The sequence below is a fragment of the Lepidochelys kempii genome, chromosome 10 (genome assembly GCF_965140285.1).
Source record: "Lepidochelys kempii isolate rLepKem1 chromosome 10, rLepKem1.hap1, whole genome shotgun sequence".
Classification (NCBI taxonomy): Eukaryota; Metazoa; Chordata; order Testudines; family Cheloniidae; genus Lepidochelys; species Lepidochelys kempii.
Window position 1 is genome coordinate 17,010,657 of NC_136389.1, and position 16,967 is coordinate 17,027,623.

Below are 16,967 nucleotides of genomic sequence, written 5' to 3' on the forward strand. Positions count from 1 at the left end.
ATTTGAAATGGCTTCCAACTCTAGGAGTCCATGCTGAGGAGATGCCAGTTTGATGGCTGGAGATGGCCAACCAATTAAAAAATGAATTCCTGATAACAACGCAGGGCCAGATCTCTTAGCAAGTGTAAATCATTGCTCTGCCTATGGGTCTGTGCTAACTTACAGCTGCTGAGGAGCTGGCCTATGATTCATATGTTATTTCTTTTTTGTTATGTAGAACATTAATGGGGGCTTTGAAACTAAATCTTGGTGGTGCTCCAGAAGGACCTGCGGGGACTGGCAAAACCGAAACAACAAAAGATTTAGCAAAAGCACTGGCTAAGCAGGTACCAAAATTAATGAAATGTTGCAGTGCATTGTTACATCACATTGTTTTGTGTTTGGAGATGCAGGTCTTCTCTGGAGTTCTTTCTCACAAAAGTGTTGGTGCCCTTAACCTATTATCCATTCATGGAGATTGCTAATGAAAAGCTCATAATTAGGACAAAATCCTGGCAAAAAGCACACAGCCTGAGTGAACACGCTGTGCGCATTCCATGAAATGTTTCCAGTAGGTATGGGGATGAGTAATGGAATCCCCAGCTCCAGTCTGCAGTAGCCAGTATGTACCTAAACTGCAGCTGCTCCTTCAGGGTACCGGAGTAATTAATAGGCCTGCCCCACTGCTGACTGCCATGCTGCATTCTGGCCCACCTAAAATCCCCTTTCCATGTTCCTGTGTAGGAAGCTTTCACAGAGCTTGGTCAATGACTCAGTGTGGGGGCAGGTTCTCTTTGTATGGATCTCAACTGTATAGTAGAAACATGATATTTTAGTTGTGTTTGGAAACTTACACATCCAGAAGAAGGAAACAGGATTTGCTTTTTAGGAACTATTCCTTTCCCAGAGATTTTCTTTTTTGACAAGCTGCTTAGAAAAATACTGAATTGTGATGTTTAATTTAAGTTAATATACTTTTTCACCTAAGCCAAGTGATAAACAAGTATTGTTTTGTATTTCCTAGGCTTGCAAAATCTTTGAGATGTCTCCACACATCCAATATACAGTAGTGTGTTATGTCACATAAAACTAATCTGAATCCTTGTAGTGAGTAAATACTCAACAGGTACTTCACTACCAACATGTTAAAATCATGACTAGATCCATTAACTAGATATTTAGGTATATATAGTCTTTTAAATTACCAGTTACCATGGCAATAATAATCCCCTTCTGTTTATAGATGCCAACATTTTTGTAACAAATTTTAACACTGAATGCTGTTGTGGGTTGTTGTTGTTGTTTTTTTTAATATAGTGTGTTGTCTTTAATTGCTCCGATGGTCTTGATTACAAAGCCATGGGTAAATTCTTTAAGGGACTGGCACAATCTGGAGCTTGGGCCTGCTTTGATGAGTTCAACAGAATTGAGGTAACTTTTTAATCAAAGTATTTAAAACAACAAAAATGTTGTTAAAATGCAAAGAATAGCTTTAAAAGTAGATATGAATATGTATTACCATTAATTTCTTACTTTTAGCACACCTTGTAACCTAGGCCCAGGTTTTCATAATTACATGCACAGCTGCCAAATACACAGCTGCCATAATGCATGCACAAATTTTGACAGGGGCAGTGTGGTCTGGGTAGATAGAGCATTGGAGCTCTGGAATGGGTTCAAACCCTGGCTCTGCCACTAGCCTGTTGGGTGACCTTGGGCAAGTCACTTCATCGCTCTGTGCCTCAGTTTTCGCATCTGTAAAATGGGGATAATGATACTCACCTCCTTGTAAAGCACTTTTACATCTACTGATACTGGATAAAACGAGGTATTATTAGCTGTGAAAATCTGGGTCCTACATTTTTAGTTTTAAGAGCTATTGACACATAGTCTCTCTGTAGCTTCTCTTCTTCCAATACATGGGATTTTTAAATGCACTTGCCATTGGCCTAACTCTCCTGTGACTTTCACCACTGACTTCACTGGAAGCAAAATTAGGCTAATGCTAAATACTTTTGAAAATTCCATCCATAATCTGTCTGTTCTGTATATTATAGTATTCTGTATATTCTTTATAGTGTATTCTATCACATTCATTGTTCCATTACATTAGGTTTTGTTAGCCTGTACCCCAGCGAAGTTGAAAGCCAGCATTTTAATTTTCTAAAATTCTTTTATCCTGGTTCTTCAAGACAATTTCCATCTCTAGGACTTCAACATAAAGCCATTAAGCTATATTTTTAAAAAAACCTTCTTTCAGCCAGAAATGCTTCTTTTATATTGGCTCCATGTATGGGATGTTTTCTAATCTGTTTCTTTATTATTAGGTTGAAGTGTTGTCTGTAGTTGCACAACAGATACTCAGTATACAGCAGGCTGTTGTGCGAAATCTGAAAACATTCCTCTTTGAAGGCACAGAGATCTCTCTTAATCCAACCTGCGCTGTCTTCATCACTATGAATCCTGGGTATGCTGGACGGGCAGAACTTCCTGATAATCTAAAGGTAACTCTGGAGTTCTGATTTCTAGTAGGAATGAAACACAATTTACAGTTTTGATTCTAATGTAGTATGAATAGTACAAAAGCAGCCATGTAATATAAGGGCATAATTCCATTTAGGTGTTCTCGTTCTGGTTCATTAGTGATTAAGCTTTAATCATGTGTTTAGTGTTTAGCACAAAATGAATAGACAATAGGCCTGAATTTGATTGTGTAAAAAACATTTACAGCAGTTTTACACTAGTCAATGCTATTGACGTCCATTAAGTTACTCCTGAATTACACTGGCATAAGTGAGCCTGGAATCAGGTCCTGTCCTTTAAATCCCTACTCTTGTGAGTAGTCTTGTGGTAGTCAATGGGAGTACTGATATGAGTAAGGAATGCTCATATTAATCAGCGTTTGCAAGATCAGGCTTTAGAGACTCACACTTAGTATAAACAGCTATTCTTGGGCAAACCAGGGGCATTGTTGCTGTTCTGATAATTTCTGTCGGCTCCAGTGACAATCCCCATTGTGTGTAAAGAGAATCTCTGTGAAACTGCTAGAATATATCAAAATGGAAAAAATATATTAAGTTCATCCACTGTATAGGTACTCCCACATGGAATCTAATTGACTTCAATAAATAACACTGTTTAAGATCCTTAATCATTAAAATAATATGGGCCTTATTCTGTGCTGATTTACTATTCCAGTAATCCTGTTGAAATCAATAGTATTGCACAGGGTGTAGGTCAGTGCAGAATTTGGTCCCACATCTATACACTTACACATTACAAATCATTGCATTTGTGTTTAAATTGAAGGTAATTTCCTTTTGCTTTTATCAGCCAAGACCAGAGTTTAGGGGTCTGTGCTTCTCTTGTAATATGTGATGGCATTGTCACAGTTTCGGGGTAACCACACCTTTAACCCCCGTCCATGGTCCACTTCAGGAATGCCTCTGAGGTTTAACGCCTCTGGTCTTCACCTCTCTCTGGGTAGGGACCTGTGTGCTACTCCCGTCTCCTTTTAGGTTGTAGCTCCCTAGAATTCACTGTGATATCCCCAGCAAGCTAGTCTGTCTAAAGGCCAGCACCCGTGCTTTGCTTTCTCTCCAAGAGCTATGAACAATGTATGCCAGCAGTAACACGTCACCACACAGTTTTTTCTCAGCAGAGTGCATTATTCAGGATAAAGTGCATACAGAGGAAACATATAAAAAACAATAAAAGGTCTTCCATGCTTGCTAAACACACCAAACATCGCCCACCAGTCCTATGGAGCGCTGCTAAGCCAAAAGCCTTCCAACACTTCAGCAAGTGTTGGGGGCTCCCTAGGATCCATGGTCCTGTCTGTTTGCTGAATCAAAAGAAAGACCCTGAGTCTTTAAACTCAGCCTTTTATATCCCAAGTTCTTTCTCAGTTCCTTGCCTCTCCTCTGGGACTGCCTAAACTAGGGACTATAGTAAACACCCCCTAGTAATTCTCCCTCCTTGGAGTTGCACACAGTCCCTGGCCTACAACGATACATAAAGCATTAATAAACTTAATACAATATAGTCCCCAAAGATACTGCATATTGTTCCCAATATGTGTCGCAGGCATGGGTGATGGGTGAACCCCAGCTTTGGGGAGGCTAGCCCACCGGCCCCACCCCTTCCACACGCCAGAGCCCCAAACCCCTCCCCCCGTAACAGGAGAAGCCTTGTGGGGCCCCCCTCGACCAGAGGAGGCCCAGCCCACCCACCCCAGCCACACCGGGCCGAGCTGCCGGCCCCCCCAAACCAAATGCCCCCTCCCCCGCAAGTGCCAGGCTGAGCTGCTAGCCCCCCCCGAGGGCTGGGCCGGCCGCAGCGCCAGGCTGAAACTCCAGCCCCCGCTTCCCCTGATGGGTCCCCCAGCCGAGTCACCGCCCCCCACCCCGGCCAGTGCTGGTTCAAGCCACTGGCCCCCCCAGGCTCCGGGCCAGCCCCAGCGCCAGGCCGAGCCACCGCCCCCCGAACTACCCCCCCAGTCAAGCCGCCAGCCCCCCAACCCGTGAAGGCCCTCCTCTGGCTGAGCCACTGGCCCCCAAGTGCCGGACCCTCCCGCCCCTGAAGGTCCAGCCATCGGCCCCAGTGCCCAGCCGAGCCTCCTTGCTCCCTCACCTGCCGCTAGCTCTGCGCATCCCTCCTCACTCCCCCATCCCCGAGGAGGAGGGACACGGCAAGCAGCAGGGACCTTTGGAGGCAGGGTGGGGTAGAGGAGATAGGCAGGAAGGCAGCAGCAGCAGGCAGTGGGGGCCTCGCAGCCACCGCAGCCCAGGTGTCGAGCAGCGGGGCAGTGGCAGGGAAGGCTAAGCCTTCCCTGGGCTATTATACCCACAGCCTATTGTCACAGGCATCTCTAATACATGAACAGCAAAGGTCTGTTATAGGTGCAAATGATGGCAGAGGTTACAGGAGCTTTTGATTTGGGTTTTGGGAATAAAAAAGTTGTGAAGTTCATTTTAATATTTGAAATATTTAGTTAAAACTGGAGAATCCACTGCGGGTCATATTCCACCTGTCACAGATAAACTGCCTGCTTAAAACCTTTTATTGTGGAGTACAATGACAATTCAGGTTGCAGTCTTCAGACTACCTGCGGGATTTGGATGCCCAATTCCCATTAAAATTAATTGTAATTAAAATCTCCTAAACAGCTTTGCAAATCTCAGCCTCAAAGTATAACAAATGTTCCTGTATCAGTAAGGAAAATAGTTGTGGCACTGGACTGGGACTCAGAGGATCTGAGTTCAATTCCCAGCTTTGCCATAGATGCCCTGCGTGACCTTGGTCAAGTAATATAATCTCACAATACAACTACACAGCATACAATCTCTCCATGTGTCAGTTTGCCCATATGTAAAATGGGGTAATAATACTTCCTTTGTCTTATCTATTTAGATCGTGAAATTTTCAGAGTAGTGAATGTCACTTGTTGTGTCTGTATGGTGCCTAGCAAAATGGAGACCTGATCTTGGTTGAAGCCTCTTGGCAATACCATAATACAAATAATCAAGAATAACGATAATAATGGACTCCCCCGACCTCAATTTGATTCCTAAAGCCATATGCATGGAAGACAAAAGTCTGTGAATTTACAGAGGAACACTACACCTGTAAAACTAATTCAAGTTATTGCTTTATTCTCTATTCTTGGGTCTGTGTTTTTTTAGCTGTTAATTTTTTCTTCCATAGGCATTATTCCGAACAGTTGCCATGATGGTTCCAGATTATGCTTTGATTGGTGAAATTTCACTTTATTCAATGGGATTTCTTGACTCTAGAAGGTGAGTCATACTCAATTTTCTACTTACAGCTGGCTCTGAAATTCCTCAGGAGGCTAACCACTCTGGGTGTGGGACGGAGGATGGGGAGTATGTGTGTGTGATGTTGTTTCTACTCATAATTTGGACTAAATTTTCCAAGTGTTGTGTAAATATTTATCCAGGCAACTGTTCTGCTCAATTAAAATCACATGATTAAATCCGTATGCATTGCTTTGAAAACGAACTCCTTAATGGGTATTTCCTGATAATCCATCTCAAAGGACCTGCAGGATATTAACCATGCAACGTCGATTCAAGTTTGTAAAACAACAGAACCACACAAGAAGTTAACTATTACATGTTGCAAATCTTTGATATGTACCTTGGCTACCATAGGTGAAATGTACCCCTAGGTGGAGGGCCAGCACAAGGTGACACTATACTTAAGGCTTACTTAAGCCTCCATAAGTAGTGCATAGACCAGCGGGGGCAAACTACGGCCCTTGGCCATTCCCTCTGGCCCCTGAGCTCCTGCCAGGGAGTAGGGGCAGGACAGGCTTCTGGAGGAGCCCGCCCAACTCCCCAGCAGCAAGTAAGAGGGGTGGAGGCTAGCCTCTGCCCTGGCCTCTCCCCTTCTGTTGCCCTCCCTCCCTACTTCCCTCATGGTCACAGTTCCCCCGGTGCCTAGGCAGCGTGGCTACAGCTCCATAGCACCGCCAGACCTGGTGCTCCAGGGCGGCATGGTCAGGGGGCAAGGAGCAGGGGGAGCTCTGGGGTGGGGTACAATTTCTGTATCCAATGTGGCCCCAGGGCCAAAAGGTTTGACCACCTCTGGCATAGACCTTCTTCTGGAACTTGGCACAGAGGTGAATTGTCACTCTGTGTGAATGAAGTTTTATGTATGTTTGAGGCACATGAACAGGGAAACAGCATTGTAGCTGTTACTGTTTTACAAAACCCAAAACAATGGAGAAATCTATCATTTAGATTTCTATACATTTTGGGGCATGTCCTCAGGTGTAAACTGACATCACTCCATTTACTTCAAAGATCTGGGCAAATACTTGGCATTATATTTGCATTTCACACACCATATTTTAACATCCACAGTCTTGCCCAGAAAATTGTTGCCACGTACCGTCTTTGCTCTGAGCAGTTATCATCTCAGCATCACTATGACTATGGAATGCGTGCTGTTAAATCTGTCCTGACAGCAGCAGGGAACTTAAAACTAAAGTACCCAGAAGAAAATGAAAGTGTGTTGTTACTTCGAGCTTTGCTGGATGTTAACTTAGCCAAATTCTTGGCACAGGATGTTCCTCTCTTTCAGGTAAGATAACAGGTAGATGCATTCAAATACTAGGTTATAAGAATCTAGACAGATGGACAGACATATAGATGGGACTGCCATGATAAACTAAGAAAACAGATCATTGCTTTAATTTAAAACAGTTTTGCCCAAATTCTTTCATCATTACTACTGAAGTCAGCGGGGTTACACCAATTGAATTGTGGGCACAATTTGACTCTTAGTATTGTTTTGAAAAATGAACTTATAGCAATGATAGGAGTTACCTTTTGAGTTACCTTGTGATATGTTACATGCCATTGACATGATCTCTTGTAACTCCATTTACTCATGCCAATGAAAACCATTCTTTGCTAATTTTGTATATAAGGATGTGTCTACACTACGGAGACTATATTGGCATTGCTACGTTTCTGTAGCTATGTCAGCATAACCCTATAGTGTAGACACAGTCTACACCAATGGAACGGTTTTTTTCATCGCTGTAGGAACACCACCTTCCTTAGGTACAGTAGCTATGTCGACGGAAGCATTCTTCCGTAGATATAGTTGCATCTACGCTGGGGGTTAAGTCAGCATGGCTGTGGCACTCAGGGGTATGGCTTTTTCACACCACTGACCAATGTAGCTACATCGACCTAACTTTTAAGTGTAGGCCAGGACTTAGCTTTGTAATGTGAAGGAGGTGGGGAAAGTTAAACTGCAAGCAATAGAAAATACTTTGTTTGGAAGTCAGAGTGAAAACCATGAAAACCATGATGTTATTGCTAATGTTATGCTTCCATAGAAGGAGGAAAATCAATGTATCAGGCTTCAAAGCCATCCGTATTAATTATAAAGACCTAAGATCTGGACTTTTGAAAAAAGTCACTGCTGTGAAATAAGAGAACACATATCTCCCCATTAGTCATTTAATCTCTCCCCTCCCCCAAGATTCATAGGTTAGGGTTGGAAGGGACCTCAGGAGGTCATCTAGTCCAACCCCCTGCTTGAAGCAGGACCAATCCCCAATTTTTGCTCCAGATCCCTAAACGGCCCCCTCAAGGATTGAACTCACAACCCTGGGTTTAGCAGGCCAATGCTCAAACCACTGAGCTATCCCCCCCGTATTTAAAGGCAGATTTTCAGCAGTTTCACCTTCATTTTGCAAGAGCAATTCATGCCTGTATCATTTGTGACATTCATTCATTTGTGAGTGCAAAACAGAGTGCTTTCACCTCTATCTGATTGTGAGTACAAGTGAGTCAATTAAAGGCACAACTACTGAGCTTTGCACCTGCAGTAAATTTTGCAGGTCCAAAAATGGGGGCCGAATTAGTGCCTGTAAATTAGGACTCAGTCCAGCTGAATACATTCCCCCTTAAAGTCCTATTTCCTACCATTTTCTATGTATTTCTTAACACTTAGAAGTTCTGCTTTTGTTAGTCTGCTTTTAATAGTATCCTGTTTTTTTCATTAACAGGGTATCATATCTGACCTGTTTCCTGGAGTGGTTCTTCCTAAACCAGACTATGAGCTGTTTGTGCAGGCACTGAGTGACAATATTAAAAAAATGAATCTTCAACCAGTTCCTTGGTTTATTGGAAAAATTATTCAGGTATTTAAAAAAAATATTCATCACATCTGAAAAAAGATAATTTATGTATAAACTATTGAAGTATCTGGCTGAATCAGGGCCTAAATTAGTAGCTAGCAGAGCATTACAGAAAGCTTATCTATACAAAGTGAAAACCACAAAAGGTACAGACATTCATATGCCAGAAAAAAATTCCACCCTCTATAAGAGTAAGTACAAGTTGGTCAGTAGATATTGTCCCCTTCCATGTGGCAAGAGTACTCATATTTGTACCCATGTCTCAGGTCATAGGACTGGAGTCAGCAAATGAAGTTCAGTCTTACTAAGGGAGGCAATGTGCCTTAGCACTGAGAGCAGGGGACTAAGACTCATAAGACCTATGTTCTGTTCCTGGCTGTACTACTGGCCTGTTGGGTGACCATGAGCAAGTCAGTTTATCGCTCTATGCCTCAGTTTCCCCATCTGTAAAATGGTAATAATGATACTGGCTGTCTTTGTAAAGTGTTTTGAGATCTCGGTATTGTTATTACCAGCACTCACATGTGTTGTGCCTTTATTTTTCCCACTGCTTTAACTTGCACCCTTTTATTAGTTGCTTTTCCTGCTTTGAAACCAAGTTAGTTAAACAGGTACAAACAGTTAAGAGGATGCTCTTGTTCTGGTTTAAACCAGACTTATTTTGGTGTAGGTTGGGTCAGTTCAGAATTGGATTAAGCTGAACTGAAAAAAGGTACTCTTAAACTGAAATAAGAATGTCTACAAGGGATTTGCACTAATTTAAATCTGTTTAAAAACAAATTTAATTAAACCAGTGCAAATTTCTAATGAAAACAAGGCCTGAGTTGGTGTAATTTACACTCTGAGGAGGCAGAAAGTGTAAATTATGCTGTCTTAGACTCACCTCTGAATTTGGCCTTGGGATTCTTAAGGGCAGTAATGTCAGTGTTTGTGTCTAGATTGGCTGATCTGCTCTTTCACACAATGTAGGAGTGCAAGAGAGACATGTAGTTTCACACATGTTACATTCAGTTCTTTAATATATTTAAGTATTAAACTCATGTCACCAATACAGATTTATGAAATGATGATGGTGCGCCATGGATATATGATTGTTGGAGATGCTTTGGGTGGAAAGACCTGTGCTTACAAAGTGCTAGCCGCAGCCCTTGGTGATTTGTACACAGGTAAAAATAAAAAGCCTGCCAAAGACTTCTCATAAAAAATTAATTCTATGACCAATGAACTTTCTGTACAAAGATAAATTCAGGTTGCTAATTCTGCTGTTAATGGGTTGCAGAATAGAAGAGAATTTGGATATGCAGGACTAAGATTGGAAAACCTCTGTTGTCAGAAATATTCTTCTTTTAAACGGATCACATGAATACGCAAAAAAGTAAATTACACATTTTGTTAAGCAAGTATATTTGTGCACAGTAGTCATGCAAAAGTAGCATCAATAGTCACATCAAACAAATCTCTTCATGTATGGTACTTCTCTGGAAAGTGACTGAGCAAAAATGGCACCAACAAATCTATTCCCTGGGAGAGATTCTGTGAAGCTCTCTCATGAATGCACAATCAGTTTCCATTGTGCTTCTGTCCTGTTCCTCATTTTTTACCTTGTGCTTTTGCACACAACTCTCTGGACCTGCCTTGTGCAGCAATAAACTCTATGTGTAAGTAAAGGAGGTCATTACTTACTGCTAGGTAGCTTCCACATGTAAGGTCTATTGGGTGGCTACACTGGGATTCTATCAGGAATGTTTCACCTCTAAACTTCATTAGTGAAAAATATTTTTAAAGAACTTTTGCCTTCTATCTAGCTCAGTGGTTCCCAAACTTGTTCCGCTGCTTGTGCAGGGAAAGCCCCTGGCGGGCTGGGCCAGTTTGTTTACCTGCCCCGTCCACAGGTTCGGCCGATCGCGGCTCTCAGTGGCCGCGGTTCGCTGCGCCAGGCCAATGGGTGCTGCTGGAAGTGGCGGTCAGTACATCCCTCGGCCCGCGTTGCTTCCAGCAGCTCCCATTGGCCTGGAGCAGCAAACCGCGGCCACTGGGAGCCACGATTGGCCAGACCTGCAGACGCGGCAGGTAAACAAACTGGTCTGGCCCGCCGGGGGCTTTCCCTGAACAAGCAGCGAAACAAGTTTGGGAACCACTGATCTAGCTAATCAATATAATTTATTTTTAATTCCTACCTAGCAAATTCCATGGATGAGTTTGCTGTTGAGTACAGAATTATTAATCCCAAAGCTATTACAATGGGACAGCTGTATGGGTGTTTTGACCCTGTGAGCCATGAGTGGACAGATGGAGTCCTTGCAAACACCTTCAGACAACAAGCATCTTCAACCACAGATGACAGGAAGTGGATTATATTTGATGGACCAGTGGATGCAGTTTGGATAGAGAACATGAACACTGTGCTAGATGATAATAAAAAGGTAGCCATCATTTTTGCCTGTTACTTTAGCGTGTGAATGCACATAATTAATTGCGGTTGGTTGGTTATTGCAGTTAGTGATCTGACCCTTTTAAGTAAATTGAAATACATGAATTCATCTTTCTAACTGGAAATTTTAACTGGAGATTTGTTTATTCACAAAATAATAATTATCTTAAACTGCCAAAAGAAAAGGATTGCTTTTTATTGTGGAATATATAAAGAGCTGGCTAATGCTTCGTTTTCTCTTTTTTTCTCCCAAGTCTGCAAGACTTGGAAATAACAAATGGAGAACTCTCTAAGACAGAATTCTATAAATATCACACACTATGGGAACATGAATGAATGAATGAATAAGAACTGACACTAAATGGGATGGCTGTTCAGTGATTTTATGACAAGCACTGCTATAAGTGAATGTTCAGCTATGATACGATTAAACCACGTTTATGCCATGTTTGCTTTCCAGCTGTGTTTAATGAGCGGGGAAATAATTCAGATGAGTTCCAAAATGAGTTTAATCTTCGAGCCAGCTGACTTGGAGGAGGCATCTCCAGCAACTGTCAGCAGGTAACAGTAACCCACCCAAAGTCTGAACTACCTCAGGCAATGTACCTGGTGCATTTCAGATACCTTACTGCACTATAACTACTTATTTTTCCAGGTGTGGCATGATCTATATGGATCCTAATCAACTAGGTTGGAAGCCTCTGAAGGATTCCTACATGGACACACTGCCCCCAAATCTGCAACAGGAGCACAGAGAACTGGTGCGAGCCTTTTTTTTATGTATCACCCTTATAACTTTTACTTTAAAGGTAATCTGCCCACTGCATCCTAGTATGTCCTATGGGCTTCCAGGTAGGCACATTGGGTAATCTTTTCAAAAGCGCCTCAATGAATCAGGACACAAAGGGTATGTCTACATTGCAATCAGACTGCAGCACATGTAGACATAACCACACTAGCTTTGCTCTAGCTAGCTTGAATAACTATACCATGGTATAGTTAGCATGGGAGGCAGCACAGCCTAGCTGGCCAAGTACATGCCTAGCATCCCAGATGGGCGTGTACATTCTATGCTGCCACCTGTACTGCCATGGCTTCGCTGCCATAGAACAAAGCTAGTTTGGGTATGTCTACATGTGCTGCAGTCACACCTCTGATCGCAATGAAGACATACCCTGAATCTAAAGGGGCTCCTAAGTCTTTCAGGCACATTTGAAAATTATATCCAGTATTACATGGGGTTTAGTGATGTGTGAGACTTCACTAACAGAGTCCTAGTGCATGATAGGTGGAGATTATGTGAGCCAGGTCCAGGGGAAGAGGGGCGGGAAATATGCATTAAAAATGCACCTTCACCTGTTTGGGGCAATCAGATCCTAGCATGAGAAACGCATATATTAATAACATTCTTATCACTTTTAGGGTCTGCTTTTGCAAACCCTTTACTCACTAGAGTAGTTCTTACTGAGTAAGACAACTCAGATGAATCAGTGGTGCTCATGTTCATGTCGTGCACTTACAAATTAGACTGAGGGTTTGCAGGAATAGGTTCTGAAGGTTATCTATGCATTAAGTCTGAAGATTATCTAAGCATTAAACATAGAGTTCAGTGGGAGGAGGATCAGGCATTAAAAGGCCAAAACAAACTTTTCTGTGTTAGGCCTAGAGCTGGATGAAGCCATAGATTTCTGTGATCTGCCAGCCCCCTTCTTCACTGTTCATAGGAAGAACAAACAGGAGTTGGGACCAAATTCAGAAAAATGCTTAGGGATGGGGGAATGCTGCCTGCTGTTGGTTAAGAAGCAATCTCTCTCCCTTTATAAACTATCTGAAATAAAGGCCAGGATAGAAGCAGAGGAGAGGTTGGGCCATGACTTCCTGCACCCTGCGCTGCATAAGTCAGCAGAACTGGCTTGCCGTAGAGGGAAAGCGATGATGCTTCATTTACGGCAGTGATCACACTCTCCCTACATACTGGGGAGCTCTTGAAGGCATTTCACAATGGAATGAGGTGGCTATGCACTAACCTCAGTGCCCTTAATGGTCTGATGGAACCCTGGTCTTTCTTCTTTCTGCTGTCTGTTTACTAGACCTTGGATTTACTCTCTCAGATTATCCTGTAAACCTCAGTGAAATGCAGTCTTCCCATATTTAGTCCCTGTGCCTGGGTGGAGTAACAGCTCCCCAAGATGTAAAGGTCCTTCTGCTGTCTGGATTAATAAGAGGAGAACAAACTTCCTATTCCAAACCATTTATTTTCCTGTGGCAGAAGCAGCTTCTTTCCACTGTCAGGCAGGTTCCATGGCTCTGTGGCAACTCCCATAGTACCTTGTCAAGGCCACTCCCCAATCTCCCCCTCCACCAGGCAGAATTATTGGTGCCTTAAGGATCCACTTTTATTGAACAGCTAAGTCAAATAAACCTTTGATACAGGACTTTGTAAGTAAGGAAAATAATGCAACTCTTACACTGTTTTAAAACTGTTTCCTGTTCCGCTTGCAGATTGATGACATGTTTATGTGGCTAGTCCAGCCTTGCTTGGAATTTGTTCGCCTTCATTGCAAAATCATAGTACAGACATCTGCTATCCATCTGGCCTATAGCATGATGAAACTCTATACCTGTCTGCTCGGTCAGTATTTTTTAATGCTTCAGCCTCTTATTTTTCTCCTGATATGTCATAACAATAGAAAATCCAGGCCACTAGAGACAAATGAATGCTAGAAGACTTCATTTAGAATGAAGCAAGTGCTCTGGGGTTTGGATCATAGGCCATAGATCTTTTTCACTGACCTAGTAATAACAACAGTCCTTTGCGCCTTGTATAGCACCTCTCATCTCAGGATCTCAAAGTACTTTACAGGCCTGAGTAAGGCCCTGTGGGCATGGCCCCAGATGTTTAGCCTGCTGTTTACTAGCATCCTAATGAAATATTTAGAACTCCTTTAAATATTTCCCACTCATTCATTTTTAATTGAAAACAATATATTGCACCATCAAAACAGGGCCAGAGTCTCACCTGGTGAAAATTGACGTAGCTCCATTGAAGCCAGTGCTGAGGATCTGGCTTAGAATGATTTTTTTTTTTTTTTATGAAAGCAGATTTTGAATTGCAATTTTTGATAATTTAACCAAGATTTGAATGTATTTTTAGATGAAATAAGGAAATCGGGTGAAGAAGAAGGTGAAACCATGTCTAGTCAGCAGATCATCTTATGGCTACAAGGGCTTTTCCTTTTCGCATTGGTTTGGACAATTGGTGGGACCATCAGTGCAGACAGCAGAAAGAAATTTGATCTGTTTTTCCGCAACTTGCTAATGGGAATGGATGATGAGAACCCGCGCCCCAAAAGCGTGAAGCTCACCAAAAACAATATCTTTCCAGAAAAAGGTGTTTCTATGCAACTGTATTTGTATCCCTTAGTCTTGCTTTACAAACCCTGCCAAATCCTGTCTGGCACTACCGGGCAGACTGGGGTGTCTGGCACTTGTCCTTTGCTGCAGAGATCCTGCAGCCAGGCCTGAGGGATGCACAGTGGGGAGCTCTTTTTTGTTGCTCTAAACAAGAGGAGCATGTGCCCAGATTGACCTAAACAGTGAAATCTGTTGCAGGTAGTAACTTCCTGACAGTGAGGTTCAATGGGAGAGGAGGATATTCAGTGTTATTTAGGAGGCATTCATCGCCACACAGGCCATGTGAAGAACTGACAAATCAGGAAAATTCTTTCATTTGATCATTTCTACCCTTGTACTAGAAAAGACTAGGGGGAAATACTTTAGATGCTAAAGTGACATGACATTATTTTGATTGTCTATTCAGTCAGTTTTCCTATATTCTGTGTTTTGTTTAACAGGGAGTGTGTATGACTTCTATTTTCACAAGCAAGCCAGTGGGCAATGGAACATATGGACTGATTACATCACTAGGGAGGAGCAAAATATCCCTGCTGGTGCAAAGGTCAACATTAATTTTTTTTCATTATAGAAAAGAACTCAGTGATGAAAACAGTGTTGTGAAATGACAGAGCTACAAGTCAGTTACATTTGGTAGCTCTGATTAATTTATATGTGACTTCTTTCTGTTTACTGTGCAATGTCTTATGCTGTATGGGCTCTCCCCCGCTTAAACCGTGGTTCTGATGTCAGACCTATATTTAAATCTCAGTACAAAAGGTACATATGGAGCATAAGGATGATCTTGTGGTGAAAGATCTGGACTCAATTCCTGGCTTTGCTACAGAATACTCGTATGACCTTGGGCAAGTCACTTAGCCAGAACAGAGGCATCCCCATTTTGATGGCAAGCTTTGAACTTAATCTCTCTGTGCCTTGGTTTCCCCTTCTGCAAAGTGGGGCTAATGATACTTCCCAATTATAACAGGGCTGGCTGCCTCCCACATCCCCCTCATGGCCTAAGGTCATACTACAGGCAGTCTGCCTCACTTTCCCCTCTTTCCATCCAAAAGCCCACACAAGGCAAAGGTTCTCTTCCTCCTCCTAGGCCTTCCTGCCTGGCATCTTTTCTGCTTTGGCAGGCCACTCCCAGGCCCTGCCTGGTTAGAGTCTCAGTCCTCTCTGCTAGAACCTGCTCACTCTCCTAGCAGTCTCTAATTCCTGGGCATTTCCTCTTTCACTGCAGCCTCCTGCTGCTCTTTATAGAGTGACTCGTATAATCAGGGTTGGCTAACCCCAGCCCTCCAGCCCTTACGGGGTGAGCCACACTGTTACACCTGCCTTGCAGGTGTGATGTGGGGTTAAATTCATTAATAGTTGTAGAGCACTTTAAGAAGTTCAAAATGTTGTTACCCATTGCCTCATTACCACTATTCCTCATTGACATGCTAGATATCAGTACAGCTAGCATCTACGTGACATAAGTGGAAAGAAGAAGAACAAATCTTTATTTCATCATTTAAAAATAACATTTTAAGTACACAGTGCATAGCTGCCCCTCTGACGTGGGAGGAGAAGAGACTCCCTGTGACATTTTACCCCTTCCCTTTGCACAGTAAAGGGCAGAATTGAGCCCCAAATTAGGAATTATCCAATGTTCCCATTTTTGCTTTGAATTGTCACAGTGCTTAGGAGTCCTAGTCATGGAGCAGGATCCATTGTGCTAGGTGCTGTACAAACACAGAACAAAAGCAGCTCCTTACTTACCATTTACACTCTCTACAAGAAACTTGTAATAACCTTTATTTACATGTAGAAGTAATTTTTAAAAACTCCTTTTTTGGGCAATAAACTCACTGCAGTAAGTTGATTTCAAACCTCAGTATTGATTACAGTGTTAGATATTTGTTTTCCACACGGTATTTTACTTTTCCATATAATAGGTGTCCGAGCTTATAATTCCAACAATGGAAACAGCCAGGCAAAATTTTTTTCTAAAAACATATGTGGAACATAACATCCCCTTGCTGTTTGTGGGCCCCACTGGCACAGGAAAATCCGCTATTACCAACAGCTTTCTGCTGCAACTTCCAAAGCTTAAATACATCCCTAACTGCATCAACTTCTCTGCAAGAACTTCAGCTAACCAAACCCAGGATATTATTATGTCAAAGCTGGACAGAAGAAGAAAAGGACTATTTGGACCTCCCGTGGGGAAAAAAAATGTAATATTTGTAGGTAAGATAACTTGTGTGTTCTTATTTCTTCATGTAAATTCAGACTTCAGGAGAACTAAGTGCTTCATTGTTCTGATACTTACACAATTCCGCACTACTTGCTGGGTTTTTTTGTTTTTTGTTTAAGGCATCTGTGAAAGGATTAGGACTGTCCCCTGCTGGAAAATTTATATACATTGAAGCACAGGCATGGGAACTAAGGGTGTGGGGGGTGCTGCAGCACCCCCACATTTTGCATGAGGTCCCA

General features: G+C 42.5%; 1 protein-coding gene across 1 annotated transcript in view; it reads left to right on the top strand.

Moving 5' to 3' along the window:
• The window catches only part of DNAH3 (dynein axonemal heavy chain 3), a 107,543-nt gene that overhangs the window by 55,702 nt on the left and 34,874 nt on the right, over nt 1-16,967 (top strand). Inside the window, exons 30-43 of the mRNA XM_073362223.2 lie at nt 218-326; nt 1,297-1,410; nt 2,307-2,483; nt 5,686-5,777; nt 6,867-7,086; nt 8,528-8,662; nt 9,714-9,825; nt 10,841-11,082; nt 11,551-11,651; nt 11,746-11,851; nt 13,593-13,722; nt 14,245-14,481; nt 14,945-15,048; nt 16,427-16,721. Coding sequence (XP_073218324.2) covers nt 218-326; nt 1,297-1,410; nt 2,307-2,483; nt 5,686-5,777; nt 6,867-7,086; nt 8,528-8,662; nt 9,714-9,825; nt 10,841-11,082; nt 11,551-11,651; nt 11,746-11,851; nt 13,593-13,722; nt 14,245-14,481; nt 14,945-15,048; nt 16,427-16,721 — 2,174 coding nt within the window. The remainder of the gene's footprint in view (nt 1-217; nt 327-1,296; nt 1,411-2,306; nt 2,484-5,685; nt 5,778-6,866; nt 7,087-8,527; nt 8,663-9,713; nt 9,826-10,840; nt 11,083-11,550; nt 11,652-11,745; nt 11,852-13,592; nt 13,723-14,244; nt 14,482-14,944; nt 15,049-16,426; nt 16,722-16,967) is intronic.